This window comes from Coptis chinensis, chromosome 9 (assembly GCF_015680905.1).
Source record: "Coptis chinensis isolate HL-2020 chromosome 9, ASM1568090v1, whole genome shotgun sequence".
Classification (NCBI taxonomy): domain Eukaryota; kingdom Viridiplantae; phylum Streptophyta; class Magnoliopsida; order Ranunculales; family Ranunculaceae; genus Coptis; species Coptis chinensis.
Genome location: NC_141464.1, coordinates 3,030,451 through 3,048,113, shown reverse-complemented (window position 1 = coordinate 3,048,113; position 17,663 = coordinate 3,030,451). Strand labels below are relative to the sequence as shown.

General features: G+C 43.1%; 3 protein-coding genes across 4 annotated transcripts; 1 reads left to right on the top strand and 2 right to left on the bottom strand.

The window, feature by feature from the left end:
* Positions 1 to 2,845: 2,845 nt before the first annotated feature.
* LOC147474405 (uncharacterized) lies at positions 2,846 to 4,620 on the bottom strand. Its single transcript, XM_086585069.1, has 3 exons — positions 4,162 to 4,620; positions 3,409 to 3,678; positions 2,846 to 3,262 (listed from the first exon to the last, which is right to left on the bottom strand). Exons 1-3 carry the CDS (start codon positions 4,618 to 4,620, stop codon positions 2,846 to 2,848), a joined length of 1,146 nt encoding a protein of 381 aa, XP_086441195.1.
* A 1,286-nt stretch (positions 4,621 to 5,906) lies between these two features.
* LOC147474404 (uncharacterized) lies at positions 5,907 to 6,653 on the bottom strand. Its single transcript, XM_086585068.1, has one exon. It carries the CDS (start codon positions 6,651 to 6,653, stop codon positions 5,907 to 5,909), a length of 747 nt encoding a protein of 248 aa, XP_086441194.1.
* A 4,150-nt stretch (positions 6,654 to 10,803) lies between these two features.
* Positions 10,804 to 17,177, top strand: LOC147474403 (WPP domain-interacting protein 2-like). Of its 2 annotated transcripts, none has more exons than XM_086582279.1 (2): positions 10,804 to 11,886; positions 16,418 to 17,177. In XM_086582279.1, the coding sequence occupies exons 1-2, from the start codon at positions 11,061 to 11,063 to the stop codon at positions 16,960 to 16,962; spliced, it is 1,371 nt and encodes a 456-aa protein (XP_086438405.1). In that variant the 5' UTR covers positions 10,804 to 11,060; the 3' UTR covers positions 16,963 to 17,177. The 2 variants fall into 2 exon arrangements, with proteins under 2 accessions (XP_086438405.1, XP_086438406.1); XM_086582280.1 differs by having other exon boundaries at positions 10,810 to 11,886; positions 16,436 to 17,177.
* Positions 17,178 to 17,663: the final 486 nt, after the last annotated feature.

Sequence of the window (17,663 nt, the reverse complement as noted above, 5' to 3'; positions counted from 1 at the left end):
AGGAAATTTTTGGCATATCATGTATGCCGCGAATCATTACAACCACCACCATGAGCCCCAAATAGTCCTCCGCGACGTAATTTCTCATTACTATATACGCAAAAGCACCAAAGACGTGAGCGTGGGGTACCACTCTTCACGTGGTCCGTCCGGTAAACAAATCCGCCGTCCTCAAAATCACCACCTCAGACAAAACTTGGCACCACTACCCCCTATATGTCTCTGGTAATTTCCTGTCCGCGGATATACCCTCTGAAGTGACTCTCAATCAGCTCACTTTTCTGCCTCGCAGTGAGTTCGATTAACTACATTTCTTTCTTATGTTGATTGTGCTGTGGACTCACTCATTATCTTTATTTCTCTATTTCATAGGTTGGAAGACCGACTCGAAATCCCGTTTCTATGTCGGCGTGATGTCCGCGGTCTTTGAGCAGATTTGCAACCTGGGCTCTTCTCAAGCTGAAGTTCTCGACATACATCCCTCCCACGGAACCCCCTTGTTGGCAGACCCCGCTATGCATACTTTGGGTAAATACTCTGCCCCGTTCTACTGTCCACCGCCCCCCAAAGAACGAAAGCCTCGGCCTTCACCTCCTCTACCATCTGCGTCCCATTCTCCCAAGAGTAAGCCTCACAGTCGCGGCTTCACTCGAAAAGCAACCAAGTCGCAGGCCCAGGCTTGTGCTCTAGCAGAGATAATCAGAAAATCCACTGCTGCCCTTCCTTCCCAATCTTGCCGACATACCCCCTCTTCCTTCCGCTCCCTCGTTGACTGGGAAGATCAATATATTCCTCCAAATCCCCCTCCTGCAGACTCCCCGCCTTCCCCCATGGATGTCTCCAAGATTAGGTTATATGACAGTGACTCTGACGATGAAGTGACAGAGGTCCTCACCTCTCGGGGATCTTTGTCTTGGCCTCAGCTGGCCCTCAGATGTCCACAGATCCATCATCTGAAGAGCCCCCACAAAAGAGCAACAGATCCTCCCCTCCCGCAAGACCTTCCGCGGTGCCTTACCCCACTTTCCAGATGTAGCGCCCCGACAAGGAAACCGCTCGGTCTCTCCCAGGGTCCGCGGCTCCGGAAGTTTTCTGCCCCACCTTCAAGGTCTTGGCGGTTACATCAATGTTGAGGACTCTCGCTCGGAGAATCCTCGCTTTGTGGCCTGCTATGTTCTATGGTTCTCATCTCCCCCGTGACCTGCCTTATGCAGATACTGGGACCTTTGAACAACATCGCACCTCCCTCTATGCCGGCTGGGAGAAGGTACATCCCTCTTTCCCCACGTTCCACTCTCTGTTCTATCCATTGTTTTGATTGCTCCTTCGTTGCTAGGTGAGCTTGGACATGTCCTATATGATCCGCGGCCTTTTCTCCTCTTTGAATACCGTGGAATCTTTAGAGAAGGAGGTTGGCGGTCCCAATGGACTGAGGGCCACCTGTGCCCGCCTCCAAGCCAATTTGACAGCCGCGAACATGGCCAAACTTCGTGCTGAGGATGAATTAAGGACTGTAGAAGCTTTGCATCAGGACTTCATGGACGGAGTGAATGACCGCTTGAGCAAGCAGCGGGAAGCCTTTGTCCTCCAACATACCGAGAATACCACCGCCCTCCTTTTACAATACACTCAAGACATGGAGCAGTCTGCGGATAAGCTTCAAAGCTCAAGCTGATAAGCGTATGGCCAAGAAGCTCGCTGATGAACATGCCCGCTTGGTCAAAGAAGGGCGACTCCTCCCAAAAAAACCTCACTCTCCCATGTCACAAGACCCTGTTGTCACGGTCCCAGTTGCCACAGACCAGACTATTTTTTACTCAGTTGATGTTGCTACTCTCAATCCGTTGCTAGAAGATCCTGTACGTGAGGCCACCTCTCGAACCAAGCCTCGAGTGCTCTTGAACAGTCAACCCTTACTGAAGACCTGCTACCGAACTTAGACTAGCCCCCCTGTTGGATATCCTGTCATTTTGCTAGTTGTTTTGTAACTAACTCATCCGACTTTGTGTGTCGTTTGTTATTTTTCCCTTGTGTACTTATTCTGTTTGAAACTTTTTATTTCCCTGCATTATATGTGTGGTCTCTTTGTTTTAATTATTGTTTTGCCTGAAGTGCTGACATTCATCCCTTTCCATCTCTACTCTTTCTCCACTCGTCGGTGTCCTCACTGGGGCCTTCTCTCCTCTTGCCCCCATGTGTGACCCAGGCCTCTCATCCGCGAATGCCTCATTCCACTTCGCAGGCATTCATAGACTATGAGGATCGTTGAGGCAGCTCAACCTGCCGTAGACACGATTTGAACAGTTTGTCCACGAAGGGCTCATCCCCCCCGCAGCCCCTCTTCGCCACTCGCTGGGCCTCTCTCTTTGCCCCAGGTGTAGCTTATGCCTTTCCTCCGCGGATGGCTCTCCCTGATCCGCAGCTCTAATTTGATGTGGACCTCTCGTCCTTGAATATCTCTTTATCCCAAACCGTGTTTAGTATGATTGCTGACTTTACGCATAAAGGCAAAATTTACTTCCCAAAAGTGTCATTGTATTATATATTTACAAACAGCTCCAGTGTGTCATTCTGGATTTTCATTACATTCAAACGTAGATTTTTTTTAACATTCTCACATTCCACGGCTTTTCTAGTACTTTTCCCTCCACTGTCCGCAGCTTGTAAGTGCCAGCTCCTCCTATGTTGACCACTATATAGGGCCCCTCCCAGTTTGGGCCCAACTTTCCGTCATTCTCTTTCTTGGTACTGTGTGTCACTCGTCGCAGCACGGGAATCCCCTACTATGAATTGTCGCGGCTTGACTTTCTTGTTATACTGTCTCTTGATACTCCTCCAGTCTGATTCACGCCGTGTCTCTTCTCTCTTTTGCTAAAGTCATATTTGCTGCCAGTATGCTCTCATTCAGTCCCGTTTCCACCGCTCTTGTCCGCGTTGTGGCTGCCACCATTTCCGAGGGGATCACAGCCTCGATTCCGTAAGCTAAAGAGAAGGGAGTTTCCCCGGTTGACGTTCGAGGCGTTGTCCTGTAGGCCCAGAGAACATGACTCAGCTCATCTGCCCACATGCCTTTCTTATCCTCTAGCTTTCTTTTGAGATTGTTCATAATGGTCTTGTTAGAAGTTTTGCTTGCTCGTTGCCTTTTGGATTGTATGGAGCTGAGAACCCTTGCTTCACCTTGTACGCTTGTAAGAATGTCCGCACTTTGGATCCTGTGAATTGGGTTCCATTGTCCGCAATGATAATATACGGCAACCCGAATCTACAGATGATATTCTCCCATAAGAATTTGATCACTTGTGCTTCCTTGACCTGTTGAAGGGATACTGCCTTTATCCATTTGGTGAAATAGTCTGTGGCCGCTAACATGAATCTTCTTTTGCCGCTAGCCATGGGCAGCGGACCTACTATATCCATTGCCCACATCGCGAAGGGCCACGGACTAGACACACTATGTAATGGTTCTGCTGGCGCAAAGATCATCTGAGCAAATCTCTGACATTTATCACACCGCTTAGCATAGTTCACAGCATCCCTCTTCATGTGTGGCAAAAATAGCCCTGCGTTATCAATCTGTGCGCCATTGTTCTGCCCGCCAAATGACTTCCACAGTCTCCCCCATGTAACTCCGCCAGCACCTCTATGGTCAGCCTCGGCCCGAGACACTTCAACAAAGGCCTGTTAAAATTCTTTCGATACAACTCTCCCTCTATTAGTACGTACCTCCGAGAAGTCTGCTCCAATCTCCTTTTCTCCTTTTTATCTGTCACCACATCCCTAGACAAAAAACTCTTGATAGGCTTAATCTAACCCCCCTCCTCCTCCTCGGCCTGACATATCTCCACCCCTTCCTCTTCCACTTCCTCTGTGCTAGGTTTCTCCAATCGCTTTATTTTTATCACTCTCTCTTCGAACTCAGGAATTGCAAGAGGCCACGTATGCTAAGGCATCATAATGTCTGTTCTTGCCGCGACCCAGATGTACAAACTTGATCTTTGCAAACCTGGCGGCCCTCTTTTGCAGTACTTTCAAATATTTTACCATCCATGGGCATCGCGCGGCAAACCCCCCGTTTGCCTGGCATACTACCAAATTCGAGTTTGAATACACTGTCAGCTCTTTTATCCCCACATCCTCTGCCATCCTCATACCCACTATTACCGCCTCATATTCTGCCTCATTGTTGGATGCCGCGAACCCTAACTTCATGGTTAACTCCATTCTGTTGTTCTCCGGCGTAACCAACACCACTCCTATCCCACTGCAAGCGTCTGTGGCTGACCCATCGGCGAATACTCTCCACCCATTTCTCTGGTCCCAGGGGTCTGACCAGTCCTGCTCAATGATTTTCTCCGGCTCCATGATCATCTCTTCTCCCCAGGTAGGATCCTCCGCTGGGAACTCTGCTAAGAATTCTGCCACCACCTGCGCCTTCTCCGCTGTCCTGATCTGATATTGTGTCTCGTAAGAACTCAACATCACTGGCCATTTCAGCATCCTCCCAGATTTTTTTGCTTTCAACGCTTGCTTTAAAGGCAGATTTGTCACTACCACTACTGAGTGTGCTTCAAAGTATGGTTTCAACTTTAAGGCCGAGAAGACCAATGCCAAGGCATACATTTCAACTCTGCTATATCGGGTCTCGGCATCCAGCAATGTTTTACTTTGGAAGTACACCGACTTTTCTAACTTACCCACAATTCTGACTAGCACTGAGCTAATTGCATACTCCGTGACCCCTAAATACAAGTATAGGTTTTCTCCCTGTTCTGGCCGCGACAACAGAGGGACCTTACCTAGGTAATTCTTCAACTCCTAGAACGCCTCCTCGCACTCCGCGGTTCATACAAAATCCGGAGTGCTTCTCAGCAACCGATACAACGGCTTACACTTGTTCGACGACTTTGAGATGAACCTATTCAAAGCTGCGACTCTTCCCGCAAGTCTCTGCACCTCTTTGACGTCCTGAGGCGATGGCATCTCCACCAGGGCTCTTATCTGATCGGGATTGGCCTCTATTCCTCGGTAAGTAACTATGTACCCTAGAAACTTCCCCGTAGTAACGCCGAATGTACACTTCTCTAGGTTAAGCTTTAAATTGTACGACCGCAGTATATTGAACGTCTCTTTCAAACCCTCTAAATGTTCTTCCTCTGACATACTCTTCTCCACCATGTCGTCTATGTAAATCTCAATCCCTTTCCGGATCTTGTTTTCAAACATTTTCTCCCCTAGCCGCTGAAATGTAGCCCCGGCGTTCTTTAACCCAAACGACATTCTCATTATAGCAACGCATGCCTTTCTACCACGGCGTCGTCTTCTCTGATCCGCCCATATATGGCGACCTGGTTATATCCTATTGATGCGTCCATGAAAGAAAATATTTTAAACCATGCGGTTTTATCCACCAGCTCATCTACTCTCGGCATGGGGTAGCTGTCTTTAGGACATTCTGAATTCACGTCAGTGAAGTCGACACACATACATACCTTGCCATTCTTCTTAGGTACCGCGACCATATTTGACAACCAGTCAGTGAACGCCACCTCTCGTATTATACCTGCCCCCTTCAACCTTGCGACCTCCTCACGAATTCCTTCGGCGTACTTCGGCCTAATGCCTCACATCTTCTATCTTATGGGCTTAGCGTCTTCCCTCATATGTAACTTATGACATGCGAATTCTGGATTCAATCCGGTGGCCTCCTCAATCGTCCACGCAAACACATCTTTACTGGCAGACAGAAACTGTACTAACTTAACCTTCCATTCCTCAGACAAACTAGAACCTATTGATGTGAACTTCTCCTCATCGCCTTCCCCTAAATTCACTACTTCTATCTCATCCAAGGTCTTCGGTCCCTCTGTCGGCTCCACCGACCCTTCCCCGGCGGTGCACTGTAATTGCTATGCTTGCCTCTTCCTGGAATGCGAAGTCTCTTCCTCTGAACCGCGGATCAATCTCTTCACTGTACTCTGGTGACTGTTTTTGGCTGTCACCTGATCCCCACGGACCTCATATACCCCGGTAGGAGTAGGGAATCGGATCACTTGATAGTATGTAGAAGGGATTGCTTTCATCTCGTGAATCCACCTCCTTCCCAGGATGGCGTTGTATTGCGAATCGTCATCCACCACTTTGAATCTAGAGAACACTGTAACTGGTCCCGTGGTCATTGGGAGTAGAAGCTCCCCTAAAGGTTCCGTCATACTTCCGTTGAACCCATACAAATTTGTCGGTGAGGGCCTCAACTGCTTCCTTTCTATCTTCATTTCCTCTATTGTCCCTCTAAATAGTAAATCCACAGCACTGCCGCAGTCCACTAACACTCTCTTTACCATGTAATTTTCCATCGCCACCGTGATCACCAACACATCCTTATGCGGGGAATCGATTGCATGAAGGTCTGCGTCGGTGAACATTATGCTTTCCCTTCCATTCGCGGACCATGGAGTCACCCGCGAATGTCCTGCCGATTCGTGGATCTGCTGTATACTCGCCGCCCGCCATATCCTGTCTCGGTGTGCATTGTGGCTCAATATCTCTCCACTGAAGATTATGTTGATCGTTCCCAATATCCTCCCCTGGGTCGGTGCTTGCTCTACTTTTTCCTCCTCTGTTATAAATTCCTTCAACAACCCCTTTCCTATCATCCTCTGAATCAACCATCTCAACACGTAGCAGCCGTCCGTCTCATGGTTATGTATCTGATGGTATGCGCAATAGGGTTTGCCTTGCACCTCCACTGGTGTGGTTCGCGGGCCCTCATACCCCTACAAATTCTGAATCAACGGTAGTATCTCGCTCAATGACTTGTTCAATGGCACTTGTTCTACCTCGCAATAGGGCTTTTTGTCTCGACTCTCCCTCCTGGCCTCTTCTTTGCCCCTCTTGAGCCGCGATGAATATCCTCTGTATCCGCTGCCTCCTTTGTCCGATGACTCATATCGCCGACGCCCCTCACCTTTTTCTAGTGATAACACTGCCTTCCCCGGCCTTCGCACCTCCTTTTGCATGGTGTCTTCGTACCTGATGTACTTCTCCACCCTCGGGTATAGATCCTGTAATGTTGCAATTTTATTCTTGGCTACCGACTCATATACCCTCGTTCCCGGACGCAATCCTCTCTCGAAAGCTATCACCGCAGTCCTTTCGTCCAGATTCTCCACTTTCAAGGTCTTCGTCTTGAATCGACACAAGAAGTCCCTCACTGATTTGGCTGACCTTTGTCTTACATTGAATAAGGCTGCGATATCCACAACACACTTCTTCTGGTGTATAAAATGGTCAATGAATGCCTGCTCTAACTCCTGAAAGTTATTAATGTTCTTAGAAGGTAATCTGTAATACCAGTCAGATGCTCCCCCTTTTAAGCTTGCCGGGAACATCATGCATCTCAACTCGTCATACCGTGGTTCCTGCCACAGCGGCATCTACTGCCGGAAGTGATGAATATGGTCCGCGGGGTCTCCAGTCCCATCATACCTTTCAAACCTTGGCTGGTTGAATCTTTTTGGCACCTCGGACTTCCAGATCGCATCCGCTAGTGGGTTGCGGTTCAATCCTGCCACCACCTGACTTGTCACACCTCCCATACCCTTGGCCTGTTCCAGACTAGCTTTCAGATCGTTGGCGATCATTTCTCTGACTTGTTCCTTGGTGAGTCCCACCACCGTCTGCTCTTCCGCATATGTCCCCCCTTCCTCCTCTCTCTCTGCTCCCGCCACCTCCCTTTCCGACTCCTCTATTGTCCATTTCTCTCTTCTTAACCCCTCATTTTTTTTCCCTCAACCTTGCTATCTCCTCATGTAACAGCCTTGTCTCCTCCGCCTCTGACATTATAGTCTCTTCCCTACCTTGCTCTTCCCTTTCACTCCTCACTGACTCCACATCCATCTCGGTGACCGTTGCCTTTTTCGGTCGGCCCACTCTTCTTTTTGTCGCCATCTCTCTATTTTTCCTCTCGTCCCCACAGACGGCGCCAAATGTTACAACCTTTTTTCTATTACAAGCACTATTCACTAGCTCTTAGGCACTATTCTCTCTCTCAGCCCTCCTCCTTCCCTTTTTCTCTCTTGGTCACTCCCCTTTTTTCTTAGGTCTTCTTTTCTGGATTAATGAACCTGCCTCCTCTTTTCTCTCTCCCACTCTTTCTCTTTATATCTTCCTCCTCATCCATCATGACCCTCCATCTGTTCCTCCATCTCTCAGTCCATCGATTGCCGCGTGGAGGGATCCCGTACGACCCTAGGGTTTTTTCCCTTGCTCGTGTTGGGCCCGTGTCCCAATGGTACAACTCCAGTCCCGCTACCCCTTCGGTTCGCGGCTTTCCACTGCCAGTCCTCGGTTCTCGGTCCTCATGCTCGACTCCTATGTCCGCGGCCCTTCTAAAATGTCTCCCCTCCCTCTGTACGTCCTCTTTCTGGATCCATCATCCGCCGGAGCACCGGCCATCACAAATTAGGTCGCTACACATGTTTATCGATACTGAATTACTGATGATTAAAAAAAATGTCAGTGAAATCCGTAATAATGGACAGCAATAAATGATAATAAACAATCACACTTGTTATTATTTCTTGACATATTCAGGCCTCTACCACCGCCCGAGCGTTTTTTAGAACACTGATTATACTGCAACCTATATTACTATATATATATATATATATATATATATATATATATATATATATATATATTTAATATATATATATCTTGGCACATTTTAATCCCAGCTATCTATCTTACCATTACCATTCATTCATATATATTAATCTGTTCTAACGGCCTTGTGAGTAACGCGTCTTCTCGAATAGGTTGCGGAGCGTACTTTGGGTAAATGCATGAATCTTTTTAACGTTGTTGGTGCGAGCTAAGTGAATGACATTGTTTTGGATTTGTAAATTTGTTGAAATTGAAGTCAGCTGGGTACGGAGTCCGGTTTTGCTGTCCCAAATGAAAGCTATCCCACTGTCCAACCAATTAGATTGAATCATTTTGGACTCCAAAATTAATAAAAAAATATTGTAATTATGGGCAAGTCCTTCCTCACTCCGGTGAAAAGAAAGGAAAATCGAATACATATACTTCACAGTCCGAAAAATTGCTTCTTCCGAGCTGTTTTGGGTTAACAAAGAAACAAAATAGTTAATGGTACAAAAAAAAAAAAATCCAAACCGAAACCGAAAATGTTATTAAGGTGACCAAGGTGAATCTGATTATCTAAGATTCATACGTAACATATTTTATTCATAACAGTCAATCAATCGACAGTCAGATGTATGTACAAGATGATGTTGTCTAAGTTGCTCATCTTATTTACTTTGGTCTTCGAGTTCTGACTTCTGAGTGGGTGCGGAGGAGGAGATTTGTGTAGCCGGATTGAGTTATGTTTTTTAACTATTGCGGAACCGACTAGATTTTTGTGGGGCCTGTTACGAAGATTTTTGAGGATTTATCTTAATCCGTAGCATTTTTTGGCTGAAACAGGTGTCAATAACTCATATATGGTGACCACTAACCAGTATACAGTATACTGGACTTTCCGGTGGGCCCAAACAATATCAAATTTTCCTTGTGTATATTTTCGGAACACGTGTTGCACGTACCCAGCCACAAAGGGCGGCTGGACCTTTAATTGGTCGAGTGACTGTTATCTCGGTCAGCAACACACTTGTGAATTGTGATATTTGTGCATTATTAGATTGTAATTTTCTATATAACAAATTAGGTGGTGCTGGACATCCAACACCACCCCTTAATTTTTGGATATAGCTTATGATGTGGCGAATAGTAGAATTTATAAGGTGTGGGTCGTTTAATAGTGTGGAACAAGAGTATTGTATTATTATTGAAGTCAATAAATGCGGCTGGACTTTTAGTAGGTTTCGATTAGGTTTTTTTGTCGAATTTCTAATGGGCTTCGATTGGAATTTTTTTAGTCGGACTTTGGTAGGGGTTTTTTAGTGCCGTACGGGCGGTACGACACAGGCTATATACTAGTAAATAAAAACTAGAGAGTTTCTTTTTTTTTTAAAAAAAAATCCAGAAACAGTGCAACACAGGCACAGGGCTGCTAATTAACATTCTTCTTTCAAATTTTTTTAAGGCGGCCCAGAATTAGACTTTGGGTTCTTTTGGGCCTTTATGGTTCAGTTATACAGGCCGTATTAGATTATGTGCGGGTTGGCCCATAATGGGATCTGGTCTCATTGGCATTGAGACCCAAACACATACAAATTCTTAAGCGGTTAAGCCACCCGATTTCAGATGTCGCTCAAATGTTTTTCTCTAGACTTTAGGCACCTACATGGCTAGCTTGTCTTAATGGCTTATTAAAGTGTGCTTTTAGAGTAGCTACTAAGAGCATCTTTAGGTGGTGGTAGTATTTTCTTCAAATTTGAAGACGAAATTTGGAGAAACTGGATACAAATTTTGACAAACTTTAAGTAGTCGCAAATATCGATCGCAAATGTGATTGTAAACCCTACCACGCGCGACATTACTAATGTCGTGTGCTATACTTGTTTAAATGTCGCTGGATAGTCGGAATTTTGTCATTTCACATATTTAAATATACAAAATGCAGATTTGATGTAGCAAACTGTTTTACCGAAAAAGAAGGAAACATTTAAACAAATTCATTAATATGAATATCGTTCGAAATTTTAGGCCCATGATTTGTGTTGATAGCGGACCGACGGCCTGGAAAATTGTGAAAAAATAATGTCTCTTTCTTTATACCACGTGCGTGGGGCCAAGGACAAGGTTGGTAAACTGAATCTTGTCAACATAATAGTTTTTGTGAATCAGTAATAATAATAATTTCGGCATCAGAATTGCATATCCAACAAAATCCACCCGATCCCAAAAAATCCCAACGAGAAAAATTAGCTGTTGGATAATAATTTATTTATCGTGGAGAAAAGGTACGGATCTATCTTCCTGACAAGTGTTCATTGATTGAATCATTATGTATCTTGTATGTTGTATGTTGTTGCTATATAATAGATTAATAGGTAAAGTGTTTGTAACTTGTAAGCTGGCTAGCTAATTAATAGATGGATCCTATTATTATTGTTAATGGTAATGGCCTTCAAATTCAACAACAAGAGCAGACCCCGCAGAGGAAAGGCTTTGGTCTTAAGAAATGGAAAAGAATAAGGAGAGATCTTTCAGCATCGACAACTAATAATCAAACCCCTCCTACTGCTACTGACGATGCTCGTGGTGATCCAACTGATGTTGTTAGTAAAATGTTGAAACGTGGATCTACTTCTGGTCGAAGAGGATCTTCTACTTTTCCTGTTAATTCCACGGATTCTATGGACAACGAAAACAATAACAGTGGGGGCATAAGTAGTAGCAAGTCGTCCACCGCAGCTAGTGCTCCCACTCAGCCATTACAGTTTACGACTCCCTCCAAAATATTTCCTAATAAGAATAATAATAAGGCAAAGAAAGCTTCACCTGCTAACGCCGTTCATGCTAAGACTGAAACCGCTAAGAAGCCTAGAGGTGGAGGGGTTAAAGCTGTTGACAATGACGCCTCGTATTCTAGCGTTGAATCTGACTTGAGAAGCTCCAATGCACTGTTTGCAGATATTAGTAATGGGAAACAAATTAATTTTGACATGGACAATAGCTCTGAGGCTCAAGCAAGTGACCAGCATTCCAATGAATATCCCCTCAGCAGAAATTATTCCATAGATAATGGGGAACAAGTTGAGGAAGAAGAAGAGGTTTCACAAGGCTATGATGCTGGTGGTGTGTCTTGGGAACCAAATGAAGAACAAACTGAGAATCAAAGACGCCCATCAATGAGCCAGCATCTGTTGGCTGACTCAATTGTTTCTCTCCAAGCTGTGCATGAAGCACTTGAAAAAGGTTAGAAGCCCTTTACTTTATTTTGCTCTTGTTCAGTTTCTCTTTATTTTTTTCCTACAAATCCATAAATATCTATAGTTAATCTCGAATGTTGTATAGGCCTTTGATTCCATGCTATTTTTTTTTTATAGGATATACACTTAAAATATTACTCTTTGTTTGCCGATTGAACTTTTAGGAACTACCTATATTACATAAAAGGAATCTCCGAAACCTATACAAATCAATTTAAGACTTCCAAACTCTTTTAGATGTGGACTAAGTGATATTCACTTAGTTCAAGTAAAACTTATGTACTGTAGATAGTTTAGTTAAAGAAGATAAACATAATAAGTCCAACATCCTAGTGTGAATGCATTGGCTGTTGGCATAGAAGTGGGATCTTATGGTGGCAACTTTGACATGTTTAAAGCTTGAGACCAAATTTCCTTGATCCTTGAGTAAATGGGTTTCAGAGTGAAGTGGGAAATTCATGTACCAACTTCTCTTCCCATTGCATTTTCTTTCCTTGTTTATCCATAAAATATTTGTATATTGAAATAAGAGAACTAGTTACATCCAGTTGAGAGTAGCTAGAAACTGCCTGATTCAGATACCCTACCCAATAGGCCCAAGCACAAACTAAATAACCAAAACGATAAAAGAAGAAAAAACGACTCCAGATCTGATACCATATGCGGTTATGTTGGGAACGTGGTTGGAAAGGAATAGTAGACACTTTGACAGTGAGTTGAAAACTATGGGGAAGGTCATAATGTCCATCAAAGGCCTATTATTTTTCTGGTCTAAGGTGCATGTTATGTTTTGAGCAGATTTCTCCTGTTTAGTTGTTTTGTCTATTTTCTTTGTTTGCCTGTTTTTCTCTTTCGAGCTGTAGATCCTTGTTCTAGTAGGACATCTCATCCTACATTCTTTTGATTGGTTTTATATTAACAATAAACCTTATTATCGATAAAAAAAAAAAAAAAACCTGCTCTGTCTTCACCCACCAACCGAAACAAGTCCCCAGTCCTGCTTCTACTTGTTCATGAACAAAGCTTTACTAGCAAAATGGAGTTGGAGATATGGTGAGGAAGATGAACATCTATGGCGAAGAGTGGTGGTGGATAAGTATGGAGAGGGAGTTAATAAATGGTCGTTGAAGGTACCAAGAAATCATTTTGGGAGGACTCTTTGGAGGAGCATTGCAAGCGTATGGGACAAGTTTAAGAAATGCGTGATTTTTCTACCCGGAACCGGGGAGACCATTTCATTTTGGGATGATGTATGGGTGGGGGAAACCACACTTAGGGAGCAATTTGATGACATTTATAGCTTGGCGTGCAATAAAAAGGCCTTGATATCGGATTATTTGGAGAGAAGTAATCAAGGGGTGGTGTCTCCAACGTGTCACTTCGAAGAGGCCTTAATGATTGGGAGATAGAAAACTTTGAGACCTTGTTAGAGTCCATTTACCATGAGGGGAGTAGATTTGGAGAGGTTGACTCAAGGAAGTGGATTTGGGAGGAGAAAGATGGGTTTACCGTAAAATCATTTTACTTGAACTTGGCCAACGAGTTTACCTTGCAACATCTCAACACTACGGAGAGGATCCTTAATTTCCCACATAAAAGGATTTGGAAGATGTCTATCCCGTTCAAAGTGGCATTCTTTTGTTGGCTCACTTACTTGGGAAGGATCAAAATGGTTGATAATCTTAATCGGACGGGTATGAACCTCCCAACCCTTTGTTCACTTTGCAAAAGGGTGGATGAAAGTATTGATCACCTTCTTCTCAATTGTCCACTTGCGAGTGATGTTTGGAAGGATTTCTTCTTCTCTTTCAATAGGCCTTGGCATCCACCATTAAATGTTAGAGAAGCCTTAGTGAAGAATTTGATTGCGGGCTCTTTGTCTAACAAGTCCAAGTGGCTTGCGGATCATCTTCCTAGTGCTATTATGTGGACTTTATGGAAAGAAAGATATATGAGGATCTTTGAGCACAAGGAGAAAGAGATACATAAGATAGTGGAAGAAGTCAAAGAATTGTTGTTCGAGTGGGCTAGTGTGTGCCCAAGCTTCCGGGGAGTGGGTTATGTCAATTTTCTATGTGATTGGGATACTCTTGTAACGTAAGTGTACAAGTGGGTATGATCGAGTAGCTACTTGCTACCTAAGATCTATATGTAATTTGTAATGTGTAAACTTTGAATCTATAATAAATAAAATTGAGTTTTACTGATAAAAAAAAAAGTCCTGCTTCTACTTGTCTTCCACCCAAAAGATGAGGATAAGATGATCGTCCTCATCTTCATCGTCCTCAGAGTGATCTCACTCTCTCCCATCCTATTCTACATATCGTCCTCAAAAAGGCCACCATGGTTCACCCAACTTCGTTTCCCATTGTAGCAGATGGATTCCGATTGTAGTAGCCGGATTTGCTGCAGGGTATCATAGATTTTTGTGGGGGGTATGAGGAGGTAATTCACTCTCTCCTATTTTCATTATGGTTCCTTACCTTTTTTGTAGTATGCTTTCTGGAATGACTGTCTTGAAGTAAGGTTTTAATGTTTACTGTGGGCAAGGGTAAGGTTTGCACATCTCATCTCCTGTTTGCTGATATACTATTGTTTCCAAGGGTTATCTAGATTATATGGGAAGGCTTATGCGTAGGGGGGGAATTCTTTGGTGCTTTATCAGCAACCAAAACCGTAACCCTGGACAAATTCTTCCGCTACTTCAACTTGGAAATATTAAAAGTTGAGGTCCTACTACCTGAAGTCCAGGATTGTAATCTGATGCAATGTAGGGTTTCAAATTGCTAATTTCAACATCAAATTTTGTTATTCTTGAAGATTTTTTTGTAGTTATATAGTCTACTACAGGGTTTTGTTTAGGTCTATTTGTGACTACGATTTTAAGGATTTTCTCGTTTCCTGTTCCAATTAGAATCTAGTTTTTATAAGAACAGGACTTTAAATTTTAATGACTAGAAATAAGTATGTTGGTCTATGTCCATAGTTAGAGTTGATGAGAATAGAATTGTGTTTCTGTATGAGAAAGGTTTTCTCTGCTTCCAGGTGTTATTTTGTGTGAGAATAAGGTTGTCGATTCCTGTATCAATAAAATATGAAACTTTGCTTCAAATTCATATCTTTGCTCTTTCTGTGCATCATAGACCTGATGTTTCATTTTCCTTTTGTCAAAGTTCTGAGAGGAGTGGAGAGACACACCCTTTGGGAGGAGTGTTTATTGTTTTCTAGTTTCCCCTTGTTGTATTTCGGTAGGATATCTCATCCTACATTGTTGGCATTATAGCTATACATTAATATACACACTTTACCGATCAAAAGAAAAAGGAAAAATCGTGGCTAATGCTCTTACTGCTGATTGTCTTGCAAGTCATGTTTGATGTGCAATTTTTAGGGTTGAGTCTGTTGTTGTCTCTGGTCCTTGTGATTGCTTTGGAGGTAAAATGTAGGTGGTGGAGCCCACCTAGAACCACCTTCTCCTGTAACAAATCAAAACAGAAAATGAAACAAAAAGGAATTATTATTCGGGTTGTTTCCCCTTTTATCAGATAAAAGGTGACTATCAAGGAGTAGAAAGGAAGAATACAGAGCAAGCTTAAAAAGTAAAAGATAAGACTGGCAGTATTTCTTATGTCTGTTTCTCCTTTATTTTGTTAATTGAGTGGTTACGTTTTACTCTGGGACTTCACACTGCGTATTGGGTGGGGATATATGGAAATGACTGTCATTTGTTATGTCCTGAGATTTTTATGTATTCTTGTAAGTTTATCAGTAAATGTATAGAGATACTATAATAAATCAAACTAAAGGAAACATCGTAGGCTTAGATATCCTATTTATATCCGAAAAAAAATGGAAGAAACAGTTTCATCATGAGATAAGAGACATGGGGTAGGTACACATTGGTGTTCCATAATACAAGTGCCCAACATAGAGATCCATTTAAAAGTGAAGCTCCCAAAAGGAGTGCCCCTCCATTCCTTCTAAAATACAGAATAAGTCAGGCCTCAACTTGTACCCATGGGTCTAGGATTCCACTCCCATCACTTGGGTCTTTGGGGTGGCGCTAGGAGTTTCTTTCCTAACTGTAGTGTCCTATAGTGCTTATGCCAGCAAACATCAGTTCAAGTTGTGATTTTTGGGCTTTTGGCTAGGATGATCTTGAATATTGGAGATGATCATGCCCCTAAAATCATTTCGACTGGAAGCAATGCCAAAAATAGTGAAGATTTTATGCAAAATAGACAGCCAAAAACCTTTGAAATTTTATGAAAAAGAAAAGTCCTACGTCTTCAGTTGTGATTATTTAGTGCAATCTGTTTTTTCTATAGGAGGATATCAATTTACCAAATGCTTCGAACATTTCAACGGCCGAGTCTAGTATTTCCTGATCTGGCATTATCTTGATATGAAAGATGACTACTATATTGAAACTACTATAAACATTTATTTACAAATTTCTTTGTCAATGGTCAGTGTGTTCTTAATAGCAATTGTCAAAATTCGCGTTATTTGTGCAGAAATTAAATTTTTTGCAGAGATTGGGAAGGAGCCGGTTGTACTTCTTGATGATCCAACTCACTATTTCTTTTCGGACCCGAAGTTTCAGTCTGTTGTCCCAGAAGTCCATGGAACCAACTCATCTGGACAAATACACTTTGACGAGATAGAGAAGAGTTGTTCTATGCCTCTAGAAGCTGAGTTAATTAAGACACAGAGCAAGGTATACATCCTTGAAGGGAAACTGGAAGAGGCATTGTCTATACTTGAAATTAAGGAATCTAGGGTTGTTGAGCTAGAAAGTATTTTAAATGAAACGGAGTTGCCAAAGGGAGAACCACGGAGCAGTCTACTGTCCCTACAGGAGAGGTGCGCAGAGATTGAAAGTGAGCTCGAGGATCTCTTCCAAAAGAAGATTGAAGCTGAAGTTGAGTGTTTGGCAATGAGAAAAATATCTCAGAAGTTGAAAGTTGCATCCGAGGATCAAATTGCGCTGTTTGAGGAGCAAAAATCTCTACTTGGTCAACAGAACAAGATTCTGCACAAGTTGGCCTCTTTCGGATAGTCATTAGACACCGAGGAAGTTCTGAAGATGCATAAGCGGATATGCAGGCATACTTTCTGCTTTTTTGTCCAGTTGTTCTTACTGCTTTTAGCCTGTGTATTCTTGCAGTTATGGCCTGGTTCGACTGGGTTTGTACCCACCTAGCATGAACCTATCAATGTATCTGTCATAGTTCAAATTTGAGAAGAAAGTTTAATAGTAACGAATATTTTTCACTTTTTAGTCTTTTCTCTCTGTTTTTTTTTCCCGATAAGATTTTCTCCTTTTTTGTTGAAAGCCTTGCAAAGAACCATCATTGTGGTCTCGGCAGTCCTTTTATACCCCCCATCCAACATGCACAAAGACACGAGTGTAGAAGTGCTACGCTGGTGGAGCCGTGGAGGTAATTTTAGAGGCTTTGTATGGATGATTGGTCAATACCATGAGTTTGTGGTGGTGGTGGGGAAAAAGATTGGGGATTTACCTCAGTAATTTCTGATCAGCTAGGTGCAGCGTTCCTTTTCCCGTTATGCTTTCAAACAGAGCAAAAATCGTATCTTTCATATCTTTCAACCCATGATCTTTGAATTCTTGTAACTTTTGATCTAGTTGATCATGGGTTACAAAGTTCTCTCCAACCATGTTTGCTTGTGGTAGTTCTTGTTTATTTAGTTTTTCGACCACTAACAGTAAGAAACAAAAGAAAGACACTGGGACAAAGA

What these genes read in the sequence shown, in the direction of transcription:
- LOC147474405 (XM_086585069.1), bottom strand. Translation starts at nt 4,620, where the DNA reads ATGTATGCCTTGGCATTGGTCTTCTCGGCCTTAAAGTTGAAACCATAC. An exon ending in ATGAGGCAGAATATGAGGCG is followed by an intron (nt 3,679 to 4,161) that starts GTAATAGTGGGT and finishes GAATTTTAACAG; the next exon opens with GCCTTTGTTGAAGTGTCTCG. An exon ending in CGATGTGGGCAATGGATATA is followed by an intron (nt 3,263 to 3,408) that starts GTAGGTCCGCTG and finishes TATCATCTGTAG; the next exon opens with ATTCGGGTTGCCGTATATTA.
- LOC147474404 (XM_086585068.1), bottom strand. Translation starts at nt 6,653, where the DNA reads ATGATAGGAAAGGGGTTGTTGAAGGAATTTATAACAGAGGAGGAAAAA.
- LOC147474403 (XM_086582279.1), top strand. Translation starts at nt 11,061, where the DNA reads ATGGATCCTATTATTATTGTTAATGGTAATGGCCTTCAAATTCAACAA. An exon ending in GCATGAAGCACTTGAAAAAG is followed by an intron (nt 11,887 to 16,417) that starts GTTAGAAGCCCT and finishes TTATTTGTGCAG; the next exon opens with AAATTAAATTTTTTGCAGAG.